The sequence below is a fragment of the Embiotoca jacksoni genome, unplaced genomic scaffold, assembly GCF_022577435.1.
Source record: "Embiotoca jacksoni isolate LCO1_2020_lvr unplaced genomic scaffold, fEmbJac1.0.p SCAF_48, whole genome shotgun sequence".
Taxonomy (NCBI): domain Eukaryota; kingdom Metazoa; phylum Chordata; class Actinopteri; family Embiotocidae; genus Embiotoca; species Embiotoca jacksoni.
Genome location: NW_027185401.1, coordinates 929,078 through 943,348, shown reverse-complemented (window position 1 = coordinate 943,348; position 14,271 = coordinate 929,078). Strand labels below are relative to the sequence as shown.

The 14,271-nt window shown below is 45.0% G+C and overlaps 1 protein-coding gene across 1 annotated transcript in view; it reads right to left on the bottom strand.

Moving 5' to 3' along the window:
- Positions 1-4,851: 4,851 nt before the first annotated feature.
- basp1 (brain abundant, membrane attached signal protein 1) overlaps positions 4,852-14,271 on the bottom strand; it is a 44,352-nt gene continuing 34,932 nt past the window's right edge. The window contains exon 2 of the mRNA XM_069170215.1: positions 4,852-8,214. Coding sequence (XP_069026316.1) covers positions 7,557-8,198 — 642 coding nt within the window. The 5' untranslated portion in view covers positions 8,199-8,214 and the 3' untranslated portion in view covers positions 4,852-7,556. The remainder of the gene's footprint in view (positions 8,215-14,271) is intronic.

Below are 14,271 nucleotides of genomic sequence, written 5' to 3'. Positions count from 1 at the left end.
GGGGGGGGGGTTTGGAGATTAGATTTGTTTTAATAGCATTTTTCTGCCACTATATTTAATTACATTTGCACATATTAGAAAGCAGGCGAGCATGTGGGAGGGATTTCAGATGAGATGGACTGAAGTGTTCCCTTCCTCCATTAAAAGACGGTTCAATGTTTTCTTTCTTCAAAAAAACACATAATTGCAGCATTTAATGTAACACAACCTTTAGTTTAAACATCAGTGAATCTGCAGATAACGTTCAATCGACTAATTCATTATTTGATGCTTAAACTGTCACATTACATATTGCACACGTAGCCGAAGTGTATAAGGTTAGCAACAGTCCGAAAACCCTGAAATATTTCGATTGTTGTTGCAGAGGAATACGTGCATCTTATAGGAGCTGAATTTTTACTTCAAAATGTATTTAACTGATTAGTAAATGATCACAATCTCACTCCAGAAGGTTTTAAGAAAGTTCAGAAACAAGAAATTGGCCCAGACTGATAAACAACAGTAAATTAATACTTAAATTGAAATCTCAGCACCAGGCAGCATATATAGTAAGACCAACAACACGTCCTTTATTTAACTTTTAACCGTCGCCCTCGTTCCTTCGGCGCCAAACGAGCGCTCGAGCTAAACCCGCTTTAAATATTCAACACATTATGTAAGATTACGCAAGAAGGAGGGAGACGGGGGAAACATGAGGGAGATCATGGGAAACACTGAATATTTTAAAGGACGCCCTCACGCCTCGCCGGCTCCGCGGGAAGGAGCTGGAAAATGACTGCAAACGCACATTTCCTCAACGCTGCTCTTACTACTCGCTCAGCGGTGCGACGTCGAATGTAACACGCTGCGGGCCGAAAGCGTGTAATAGACACGCGCGTCCACGACGGCCAAACGTGGACCTGTCACGCGGAGCTATCTCGCGGTTTTGCCGTAGTGGACGGGGCGTGTCAATTTCACGCTCCGCCGTGATACCGGGGTTGAAGATAAATATGCGTCTCGTCAGCAAGTTATTCGCTCCTTCATTTTCAAAACGCTTCGCAGAGGGTTTCCTTCATTTCAGTGACGGTTGTGTCACGTTACACTGTACTTACTTCCCCCGTGTTTTGTGTTACATTATCTCCTACCCCCCGCCCCCCACCACCACCACCACCCTCCCAAACCCTCTCCCCCGAGTCTGACGCGTTTCTGATTAACATCACACGAATGTGTGGTGACAAACATCCTGACATATCGGCCCCGACAGCCGACGAACAGGGCCGCTTGGAAGATTCGGCACATTTGGCCCGAAGAACCCCCCCCCCCCCCCGATCGAGAGTATATCCACCCGTCAGGAGGATCCGACTGATCTTCCACAAAAGCCTCGCCTCCATCTAGCTCCCTACTCTCTCTTCCCGTCTCTTCCCTGTGATCCTCCCCCACAACGCCTGGCTTTGAACAGCTGAGCGATGGAGGCTGGGTAAAGACCTGTTCACAGTCAGCAAGCTAAATGACACGGACGCTTTGAAACCAGTGCCTACAGAGTTCCCCACGCAGGCTTCAAAGGACGGTGGCATCGGAGAGGGAGAAAAACAAAGGGATCCGAGAGAGTGGAGAGAAAGGGACAAATAAAGGGGTTCTCGGTACGAGAAGAAAAACTCTGCGGCTCGTCCTCTCGCTCTGTTTGTTCAGGTAGACTGTCGGACCTCGGACGAATCGGCTGAAAGAAAAAGGCCGATGTTTTCCGCCCGACGGCTCAGGTTTAGGCACCAAAGTGCAATACCACCGAGGGCCAGTAGGGGGCTGAATCCAAAGGACTCAATACATTCTGTCCATCTGGAAATAATTTCATTAATTAGAAATTAGGCCTAAAAAAGTGGTGCAAGTTTGCGGGGAGGGAACGAGGGGGGGGGGGGGTTCTCCTCATGTGTGTTACATGAGGAGAGGACTTTTTTTTTTGCTTTTTTTTTGTTTTGCTTTGAGACGTTTCATGTTTAATCAACTTTTTACCTGTTTGTTCTCAGACAGCCGCCGCGTTCGGTACGATCTGACAAGCCGTCGTGTCAGCGAACGAGAAGTCCTCCCATCTGACAGCGTTGCGTGTGTGTGTGTGTGTGTGTGTGTGTGTGTGTGTGTGTGTGCGTGTGTGTGTGTGTGTGTGTAATTATTGCACGTCTCATCCTTTTATCTTGCACGCTAACACTGATGAGGATTGATGGACGAGGTCTGGAGGGAAAAAATAGCAGCAGAGACAAAAGTTACATTTGTCTTCCTTCATCGTTTGCTGTCGTCAGCCAGATTTGTGTGTGTGTGTGTGTGTGTGTGTGTGTGTGCGTGTGTGTGTGTGTGTGTGTGTGCGGTTCTGACTCGCTTCACATACTAAAGGTCAGAGCTTCTGCTTCTGAGCATTTTAATATTTCTGACAGACAGAAGGACAGACTTTAGCTTCGCTGAAGTTTTTTCCGAATACAAACCAAAAATAGGACACAAGACTGCGACGGAGAATTGAAGCATGTGCGTCCAGAGCGTTACAGCGTCTCCCTGTACTTTTACACATAAATCATTTTACTCTTTCTTTAAATCTTTCTCAAAAATATTGTATGTTTTTGTCCGTTTCTTTTTCCTTTCTCTCTCCTGTCGTTTCAGGACCAGCCCCTCCCGTCCCCCCCCCTCCCTCCTGTCCCGTGTTGCCATCAATTAGTTCGCCTGATTATCCTCCACTCACCTGTTCCCACTTACCTCATTAGCCGCCCTATATAGAGAGCTTCACAGCGCCCTGGTGCCTTGGCTTTTGTTTGCCTCACCCCTTGTTTTTTTGTTGGTTTTTTTGCGCTAAAACAAACTTTTAGTAAAGTCAAAAACTCCCTTTTCACTGCCAGTCTGCATGTTGCACTTCAGGGTTTGTGGTTGTTTTTTTTTTGCAGAAATTTATGTTGCAAAAAAGAACGACAAACAAGCCAGCAGAGAGAAGGTTAACAGGTACATGCTGCATCAACATGAACATCTTGCTAATTGTCTAAATCAGCAATTGTGAATCGGTTACTGTGAACTTGTGCTTGATTTTTAGTGTAAGTCAGTAAACAGAGTTCAGCGTGCGTTTGGGCTTCACGGTGTGTTCATGAGCAACTGGGAAATGGGAAAATCGGTAAAATACAAAATTCACAGCATGAATAAATGGGGCTGCACTCCACTTGGGACCATTTCCAGTCATTGCATCCTAATAGGCGTCGACACGCTGTTGTTTTGTTTTTTTACACCATCAGCCTCGTTTTGGGTTGAACGGTATGAGGCCTTGTGTTAGTTCCCCGGGATCCATCCTCTCTTATCTAGCCTTGTTGTGGCCTGAGTAAAGGCAGGAGGAAGGTATTAATGGGGGGGGGGGGGGGATGCCATTCGAAACCGTTGTAAATCACAGCAGTCAGATTAAGTCCTTGATTTACGGCCCGTCCCTCGGTGAGACGCCGGGAGGACGAGGAGAAAGAGGAACAGATAAAGACATCCATCATCGCCGTTGGGCGAGGGGGTTCGTTCCTTCGTGTTTGCCCTCTCTCCGGTGTCCCCGTCGATATTTCTCTTTTTTTAGGGGAGGGGGGAATTATCGCTCAGCTGGAGCGCCAACAACCTCAGCGACACCAGTGTTATCTGCATGAACCCGGTCAACTCCGACAACCCTGGGACTCCACATCGGTGCGTCGCTATCTCTGAGAAACGGACATCTCTACTTTAAATGATGTTCGACTGCTGCTGCATTGTCTCATGCGGTCTTTACATTAAAGATCGACCTTTTTTTTCTTCTTCTTCTTCTTTTTCTTCTCTTCCCTCGTCAGCACTTTCTTCTCTCCATTTTTTTTTCTCAATTTAATTATCTCGGCCAATCAACTGTTAAAAAAAACAATTTCCAAGAGGCCATAAAGTCACATCTTAAAACGAGGCGAAACCTCGTCTCGCTTTAACGGGTAATTGTTAAAGAGTCTCGTAACACTTTTCGCTCGCTGCCTGTTTCCCAACACTTCAGAGGACGGTAGATCCGTCACTGGTCTAACCCACATTAAACACCCACTTAAAATAAAAGTCTGTCCTCGTATTAGTGTCTCACTCCAGAGACTTGAGTGCCGTGTTAACTGTGCCAGGCGCTTCGAGTGGTGAAGTATCGTGAGTCACTTTTGTCCATGCGGGCAGGGTCAACACGTTGTAACGCGTCGTCCAACGCTTTTGGTTTTCGATCAGCTACCTACCGAATACGTCACGCGAGCAAAGCCGGTGGCGCGTTTTGTACCCCCGGGGATCTCGGAAACGGTGGCGATCCTCGATTCTCGTCATGTTTATCGTTTACGCGAATAAGGACGTTCTGGTAATATCCCCGTTTCTCTGGTGCGCCCTCTAGCGGAGTCCTCCGGTACCACAAAGAGTGCGGAGGCAAGCAGCGTGAGCTGTAACGGTCACCAACGCGAGCGGTTGTCGCCGCCGTACGAAAGAGCGTAACGTTAGCATTGCCATTTTGAGCATGTTGGCGAGCTCACGTGCGTATGAGTGCCGAGCAGTTTTCATATGAACGCACTCTTTCAACTGAAGTGTATTTTCTGTTTTATTAACCCGTTACATGATGGTCTAAATGCTGTGAATATAACTCGTAAATAAATAACATCTGTTAAACTGATTTTTATGGCCTACAAACATCTCAAAAAATAACCAGACTAACCCTGAAAGTCACCATTTACTGTAATTACCGGAAGTATACTATGAACTCATCCTCAGGTTATTCAATTTTTAAGATAAAAAAAACAAAAACATCTTTGGTGTCCTCAGTGTTGTAGGCAGCATTTATGTCAGTGGTATGAAGTGCATGAAAAAAAAAAGTTGACTTGCACAAGATCCTCAAGTTTAAGTCAATTTCTTACATTTTATTACTGTTGCACCATTTATACAAGTACATATAATTTTGAATGCATCAATTTCCATATCATCTTTTTGTTTGTTTGTTTGTTTGTTTGTTTGTTTGAATGAACGTGTGGTGTGGGGATAGCAGTGGCGAGACATGGAATGAAAATATCAACTGTAGTTGCCATGGATGCAGACTGAGAAATTATTCATTTTTTTTTTTTATTATTTTTATTTTTCCACTTGACCAAAAAGACAGGACTACAGGTTCACCCGACCACGGACATGCAATTTTACTGAGTCAAGAGAGGAAGGAAAAAAAGTGAACCGAGTGACACACGGCGCTCCTCGACTGTTTGTTTTCTGCTACGGTTTGACAAGTGCGGGGAGGAAAACGATGTGTGTCACATGGATGGAACTGAAAAGATGACGGACGGATGGCTGATATGAATAAATACGTATACATGCATATATGCAAAGGCGGAAAGAAAAAAAAAAAGTTTATTTAAACGAGCTCTGTAGTGAAGTACAGTTTTGGGTTGCTGGCCTTTTAATTATTTCTATTTAATCCAATACATTTTAGAGTTTAAATAATTACTTCTTTTTTTTGACAGTTCACTTTGCAAATTTAGATTTTCAGATGTTTCTTTTCCTTCGATCCTTCCATCGTTTTCTTTCTTTCTTTCTTTCTTTCTTTCTTTCTTTCTTTCTTTCTTTCTTCCTTTCTTTCTTCCTTTCTTCCTTCCTTTCTTTCAATGTCCCTTCATGTCTTTTCAGCTCATTTAAAATCGCCTCTGCTGTAATTTTTTTTACTTATTTTCTTGCTACTTTTGCTTGATTTTAAGACGTAAGCACTTTTTATTCCACCACTGCATAAATGTACGTATACGTCATGTCGTGTGTATTTCTGATAATAATGGAAAAATTGCATGGAGGGTGAATATGACTAAATCAGAGGCTCTCTTCCATGCGCTATAGGCTTTTTCATCCCGTAATGACAGCATGACCTATGGTTGCCATAGAAACATGGACCACAGCACATTGACTAGGTTGCTGATGGGTTTTGATCATTGGCTGAACCCCCTCCCTTCCCCGACCCCTCCCCTTGTTGTTCTTCAGTGGTATCAGACTGCAGATGACGGAGAGCTACGCTGATTCAGAAGGCAGTAAAACACTTCCTGTTACGGTCACATGACGCCTGCATTGAACAATATGATGCCAATTTCAAATGGATGTACTGCTTAGATAGTGTTTTAGTTCAAATTGTTGTCAGATGTTTTTTTTACATTATTCTGTTACAAACTGGAAATAAAACATGTAACGTTCCCCAAACTTTTTCTGTACGAGTTATGCTTCAGTGGGAATATCTCTCATTTTGTTCATTATTTTACTTCCAAATTTGGTTCAGAAATCTCCCAAAGTGGGGAGCTTTAACTGTAAAAGTAACCTCTGTCCACTGCGTCAATATCTTTTGTTTCTTCTTAAGTATGTTTTGCTGCAGATGCTTAAGAAGAAAGACTTTAACTTGCAGTGTTTCCGTCTACTTTGTCGTATGCTGCTCAGTAGTAAGTAAAGGTTCTTCGTCCAGCAACACGGGCCAGAAATGAAAAACCAATCACGGGATGTTTGAGTCTGTCTTCTCAGACAAAAGCTTTAGTATCTCTACTGTAATTTGGACAGAGGATCAGAGATTTGCATTCAACTTTCTAAGAACATTGAAAGGATCCTTTTCAGCGAGGCTTTGCAGACTTAATAAGCATTAAAAACGTTAAAAAACCACTTAGTTCACTTACAATATACCTAAGGGTTTCAGTACAAAATGTAGAAGTTTATCTGAAAAATTCCTACGACTGTTTTAATACGTCTAAGAATGTGTTTTTGCTCTACAAAGCCGGCCGTTTTTTCCTCCTTTTGAAATGTCTTGGAAAGCCTGAACGTTCTCGTTCCTCTCGAGGAATTTTAAAACTCCCCTGTAGAAGTTTGTGGTGTTTAGCGAGGAATAATGGGCAGCAAACACAACCCAACAAATACTAAAAAGCTTGGGGGGGTGGGGAGTGAGGATGAGTTAAAGAAAAAAAAGAAACACAACCACAACTCCACAGCACCGGAAAAACTGGAGGTACCAGCCCAAAGCCAAAGAACACGTTACTCTGAAGAGGAGGATGAGTGGAAGGAGGAAGGAGAGCTGAAGGGCGGACAGATTCAACGGGAGTCCAGCTGGTGAAGTGGTTTCTAAACCTCTCCCCCTCCGTCCATCAGAGCCGTTTCCCGAAATTTTAAGACGTCCACGGAGCAGAGGGTGGATGGATGAACGCCGGCGCCCTCTGCGGGCTGAGATGGGAATCGGGTCGCAACCTCTGGACCGTACGAGTGAGCGGTGACGATGGGATCGTGGGGTGACGAGGCGAATGGCCGACACAAACTCGTATCAAAGTTCAAATACTACAGCAGAAAAAAAAATAGAATAAAACATAACAATAATAATAGCAATAATCATCTGCAGCGGTGGGAAACTTCTCCAGGTGGTTGCTCCAGTCCTCCTCATTCAGCAAATCATCGTTGTCGTCACAATTATTATTATTATTGTTATTATCATAATATGGTGGGCTAGTAAATTTCATTTTCACGTTTTTTTTTCTTTTAATCTTCATCGTTGTTGAGTTAGGTAATTTATTTCTTCATTTCCGAAAAGAAGCTGTCCATTAATCTTGAACTGCTACGGTTTGATCCTTGCTTGGTGCCTCTGTGGCGTTCGCCTCCTTGGCGGGAGGTTCGGCGGCTGGTGTTGAACTAGGCGCGGCGGCGGCGGCGGCCTCCTTTGGTGGCGCAGGAGCCGCCGCTGCCGCCTCTGTGGGCTTGGGGTCGGGGGAGGCAGCCGGGGCCGCCTCGGCTTTGGCTGCTGGTGCCGCGGGGGCCTCAGTCTTTTTGGCGTCGGCCTCATCTTTGCTCTCGGCTGCCGGGGCGGGCGCCGCCGCCTTCGCCTCGGGCTCCTTGGCGGCGGGGGCGGACTCCTTGGCCGGGGCCGGGGCGGCTGGTTTCTCCTCGGCCTTGGCGGCTTCTGTTTTCGGCTCGGCGTTGGCGGCGGGTTTCTCGGACTCCTTGGCGGCAGGAGCTGCGTTCTTCTCCTCCTCTTTGGGCGCCGCGGCGTCGGCCGCCGGTGCCTCCTTGGCCGCCGTGTCGTTCGCTACCTCCTTGGTGTCGGTGGCGGCCGGGGCCTCGTCTTTGTTGTCTTTCGGTGCTTCGCTCTCCTCGGCAGAGGCCCCCTCTGCTTTGGCATCCTTGTCTTTGGCCTTGTCATCATTTACGTTGTATCCCTTCTTCTTTTTGCTGAGCTTGCCTCCCATTTTGGATCTCTGGCCTCTGAAACAGAAGGAGGGAAAAAAAAAAGGAAATTTAGAATTGTAGAAATTCACCCATGCATCTCGAAGGACGCGCGTTAAGAAGCAAGAACATCCAATAAAATAAAAACAAACAAATGTGAGTAAAAAAAGGTTTCCCTTCGTGGTCTAAATGAATCGATTCATCGCATCAGCCGCTTCTCGACGTACAGACTTGAGACTGCAATTCGAAATCTGGCTTGTTTGCTTAACATTAGGAGCTTCTACACCACCTGCAGAGAAGATATGCATGAAGCAGTCATGCATTTATGGAAGAATTATCTCTCCTGTTGCATTTTTAATGCACTCTCTGAACCTGAACCGCACGGAGCATCGCAGCATGATATTTCCATCTCTAAAATGAGGGGAAGTAACGACCTTCAGTGGCTGCAAAAAGAATAAAAACTGAAAACAGTCGTAGCCGTTGGAGTCTGTGATGTCCATATTGTGAAAGATGCCTGTATAGCAAAAAATGCGACGCGTATTTTTGGACAACGGAGACTCGAGCACATTTTCTTCTTTCTCACCTTTCAGATCAGAAAGAAAGTGCTTCCACAGCCGAGACACCAAGAGCAGGAGGAAATGAAAATATCCGTCACTGAGACAACACTCCGGTCAAATCACCTTTTTAAGTTCAAGCTGGAGCCGGCTAATTGAAATCATACCTCACAGAGACGGTGGAAGTAATACTGTTGAATACTCTTTACATGCTACACACGTGAGTTCGACCTGCAGACTGAGTTCCTGTACTCATCGGATATTCATCCTGATCGACCGATGAGTCAACAAGACTCTCTGCTAGCATGAATGATTTGTGTTTCTCTCTGCAACATAACAGCGTCTGTGTTTGAAAGAGATCCTTCGAAGTGAATCAGGGACAACATAAGAAATTCAATGAATCCAAATGATTAAAAAAAAACATGTTCCTTCTTGGTCTTGGTGGCATTTAGCATTGGAGATAGTTTTTTTTTCTTTTTTTTTTTCCCTCTACTAGTTTTTAAATGTCTGTCCTTGCAAACCTGTCCCCGAAAAAAAAAAATATATATATATATAATGAATATAATGCCTCATGGCAGTAATTCCATTTCCTCCCAGTCTAAAAAAGCTTTTACAGGCATCGAGATTGGTCTCTGACATGTTTGCCTGCAGCACAGTACAATGGAGACGAGTTGAGTTTTGCTCGGAGCGCTTGGCATTAAATGATTCAACAGCAAACATCTGCTTTCAGAACTGGTTCCTTACAAACACGGGCAACTAAAACCAAATACATCCACGTTGAGAGACAGAAGTTCATTGAACAGAAATAAGCAGACTGAAATTTACTAGAGAAGGATATGATCAGCAAAGAAAATGGAAGCTTTTCCTGGACCTAACCACACGGCTTGGTGCTAAACCTGAAGCCCATTTCAGACCAAAAACTCAGAGACAAAACTATTTTAGAGCATTGTGACAAAAAGACTCCAACTGCGAAAAAAAAAAAAAAAGCCTCTCGTCTAGTTGCTTTGTTGTAAACGTGGCAGCTTTCGAGTAGTTGCAAGTTCCAAACACAAAACCATAAAGTGCAATGCCACCGAGGGCCACACGGGGTTGTCTACAAAAACCTCTCTGGCTCCTATAGACTCCCATTCAACTTCTCTCATGAAATACAAACGCGGTCCATTTTTTTCCCTACAAGCCACAATGGTGGTGTTAGTTAAAGTCACTCCAATCTGAAAATAATCCGGTCATTAATCAGATATTAGACCAAAAAAAAGAGTTATAAGAGGTAAATATAGGCATCTCACAATTGGTAAAACCAATACATTGTGTGCTGTGGACCGACGTAACTGTTTCACATCATGATGCGAGACTGATTTGTATGTTGATAAGGAGTGTAGGTCATCAGTCGTTCAGCAGGTTGAAAGCAGTGCTGTGTGTGGGTAGGCTCAGCACACGCACACGCACACGCACACACACACACACCTGCGGATTCCTGGCTCACTCTTTCAGCTGAACATTTTTTCATGAATATCACCATCTGTCTGCTTCACGGGGGAGAGGACTTCAATACCACAACAAATCAGGCTTTTCAGAAGCAAACACTCGAATAGAATTTCTTGTTTCATATATGAAGTCTGCATGTTGATATTTCAGACGTACAACAGCAACCAGCCCGTCTTTTTCTGTTCACAAAGAAACGCCCAAAATAGCTGTTGTCTAGTTAAAAATCTCTGAATCATCCACTCAAAGGAGAAAAAAAAGACTGAAAATCTGTTTTTCAACCTTGACACTGTCTTGACAAAGAAATACAGTTTATTTACTGTCTGTAAAAACCAGCAGCAATCTTAGTTTTATGACTAGAAAGCACTCAGAGCACCATCGAAATACGAGCCAAATACTTTTATAGTGGAAAGTGTCTTAAATCATCTCTTGGATTCAAAGCTTCAATTAAACACTCAAATAATCATGAAATTCATGCGTCAGTTCTCCTCCATATTAAACTAATTTTCCACGCAAGTAAAATTAGTTGAGGAAAAAAAACTAAAAACTGAATGAGTCTCAAAGAAAATAAGATTATAATACGAGTGGCACATGGTATTTTGTAATGCAAATATTAATGGTGTTAGTAAAAAAAAACTTTTAAAATAACAAAATTGCATTATACGAAGGTTTAAAATATAAATTAAACACAAAGTTTTCAAATGTGGTGAATTTGATGGACTAACTTCACGACACCATATTCTTGATTGATGTGGTTGACACCAGAGTCACCTGTTTGCTGCGCCACCTGTTAAATCTGTCAAACTGCTCTGAAATCACGTGACCATCTCCCTCCCGAACGAAACCCCGAGCTCTTACAGATTCTGCTGGCTACCCGCAGATCGGGTCCCACGCGAAGGGGACGGAGCCGGCGCGTGAATCCGCTCAAAATGCAAATCGCCTCGTCGCCGCCGCCGACTGAATTACTCCACTATTCATGCAAAAAAAAAAAAATCCTCGCGAGCGTCCAACAGTGGGTATCTGCCAGGGCCGCCGCTCCTGCCGCTGCTTTATACGGGTCACAATGGAGGTCTTCTCTGCCGCATCACATCATTTGACTCCCGGCCTGTTGCTGCCAGTACAATGACTCACAACCATCTGGGCCAGACAATGGCCATTCAAGCCAAAGGCACGCTTTCTCGCTGCTGGGCGTGTGGTTTTCCGTGTTTGAAGAGCTCGGGCAGGGCCGAGGCAACCTGGAGAAAATGCGACCCCCCCCCCCCCCCGCCTCCTCCCCCTTCCTCCTCCTCCTCCTCCTCCCCCCGACCCCCCCGCGTCGCACAAAAGACTTGATTTAACCTGCGAGCTGCAGTCAGGGACGCACAAAGGCCAGCGTGAGCGGTCGGTTATGAACTTCCAGCATCGCTTCACGTGGAGACGAGTTTTAGGTGGACGCTTCGAATGAAGTGAAAGCACAAATGGACTTGATAATGACTTCAAAAAGTCGAATGACGCTTACAGCACGGAGGAAAAACAACACAACTAGAAGGCGGTGATTAGATGTCAAAGAGAAAAAAACAAACCTCTTTAACTCCGTTCCGCTCCAAAGACGATCTCTCTTCATTCAGTATTATGAAGTTAAACGGATTTTCTTGACCGTTCGGCTGCACCAACGAGGACTCGGCGTCACGCGTCTCGATCCATTCAGACACAGTTTCATGGACGCGGTTGTAAAAAAGTAAATCCTTTAACACTGAACTCAATCACTGTGAAATCATTTCTTATTCTCGGACCAGTGTTGACTTCACAAATGTGTCTTCACGAACCGAAACAGGTGAAATTTAAACCTTTTTCGACAAACTAAACCCGTATGAAGGAAACTTTTTGGTTGATAGAAATAGATGCAAAATTGTCCCTTAATTTCCAGTCCAGGATAAAAAAAAAATAGTTTGGGGATAAAATGTCATACTTACAAATTGTTGTGCATTAGATCTCTTTTTTTTTTTTTCTCTCTGAACAAACTGGGCTATTTGAAACTACAGTGATGTCACATGACCTCATAAAAGGGAAAAACTGCTTTAAGAAATAAGCTGAAGATATAAAAGAAAAAGGCTCATTTTTGGACTCATAGTCGTGGACATGGAGACATGTGGTTTGTCCATACAACACCGCAAGGACTACTAAGATTTATGTCCCGTTAATTAAAGTTTTTGTTTTTTTTCCCTGTCCCAATGAAGTTTGATGGACTATTCATAATGATAACAATGAGTCCAGGGTGTTACTGTTACTACATTTGAACACGTATAACACGTTCTTTTAGATGAAAATGAAAAGATAGGAGAGAACTTGGAGTAGTAATGTCCGAAAAAAGTAGCTAGATAGGATAAAAAAAAAATTTTTTTTAAAAGGTTGTATTTAAGTTGAGACTTTGCAAATTACTGTAAGATTTAAGAGGTCAGAAAAACGACAACGTTGTTCGACTGTCCTGACAACTAAAGAGCATCTTAACGCCACTGGAAGTCTCGTCTTCGCTGACCTGCAGTTCAACCTCACATAAATTATGCAGAAGTGTTCTCCAGAGTGTGTCAGCTCGCCCTGACATCACCGTTTGTGATTTTATTTTGTATTTTTTTAAGCCTGGGGTACACGAACCGTCTCCTCCCGACCGTTAACGCTGGTTTATTTAACGCAAGTCCAAAGCTAACTCAAGCAGGTTAAATTGAACTAAAAACCCGACATTTGTTTCGAAAAGTCAGCGATAAACATCTTTCTTTGCGATTTAAAGGTAATTATGGTCAGATCACACTTCTCAAGTTCCTTTTAAGGACACTGCACTTTTAAAACGCCGACCTCGGTGAAACCTCGGTGCATCTTTCCACGGAGGTCCATTTATTTTCCCTGAGATTAACTCCACCTGCTCCTTCTTTTTTTTTTTCCCCTCCTCCAGTTCGCTCCTCTGTTCAGCAGTCGTTGACTCTCCAATCTTTCGACCTCGCGAGCTGCCGAGTTCACAAAAACGCACGACTGATTACGGCGGCGCTCGGTGAAAAAGCATTTATACGACGTTATTAATCGACCGTCGCGGTTTCGTGTCTGGCGAGGACTCGATCGGCGTCGGGAGAGGGTTTTTAAGATGAACAAGGAACAGATGGCCGAGTTCCTCCGACTCTCCCCATCTCCGGCGAGTCATCTGTCACGCCCGGCTCGGCTCGGCTCGGCTCGGCTCTATTTCCCCTCTCTACGACTCTAATCATCCCTCCATCCCCTCCTCTCCACTACAACAGACATCAATGTCTCCAGGACTGGATACGTGTCAAACACGACCCTAAACCTCCCCCCCCTGTAGTGGCGCTGTCCTCCTCCCTTTGATGATCTCTGCTCCCCTCTCGGCACGTTTTCTTCAGCAGGGGTCGTATTGCCGGGGCCCTCCCGGGCCCCTCCCGGGCCCCTCCCTGCTCGGGGCAGATGGACGTCTCCAGGAGGTCCCGGGGTCTCAGTAAAATCCTCGGCCCCCTTCGCAGCAACGGCGAACCTGCCCGGTGCGGGGCGGGGCGGGGGGGGGGGGGGGGGTTCTGGGTTCCCGCCAATCCGAGATGACACGTTAAAGGTTAAAGCGGTCACCGTCGGACTCCCCCCGTCCCGCTCAGACACGCCGACTCCGTTTCCCGCGTCAGCTGGGAAATCAAGCTGACGGCAGAAAGCAGGAGGAGCTGCTGGAGCGCTAATGGCAGACTGTATATAAAAGTGGACGTAGCTCCTGGCTCTTCAAAAAAGAGGCTGATGCGTAGATGCCTTAAGCTGCAATACCACCGAGTGCCACTAGAGGTCGGCTACGGCTCCATAGACTCCCATTCAACTTCTCTCATAAAATTCTCAGTCAATAAAATGTGTCCATCAGTTATCTCGGTGTTGTTAGCTAAAGTCACTCCTTCTTATTCGTTTTCTGGAGGCCCATCTGAAAATAATCCCTCATTCATTGGAAAATAAGCTTCAAAAAGACCTTTTTTTTTTTGTGGGCGTGTCTATATGATTGACAGGCCTGCGGTGCGGTCAGGTTACAGCTATCAGCGGGCGGGACGTA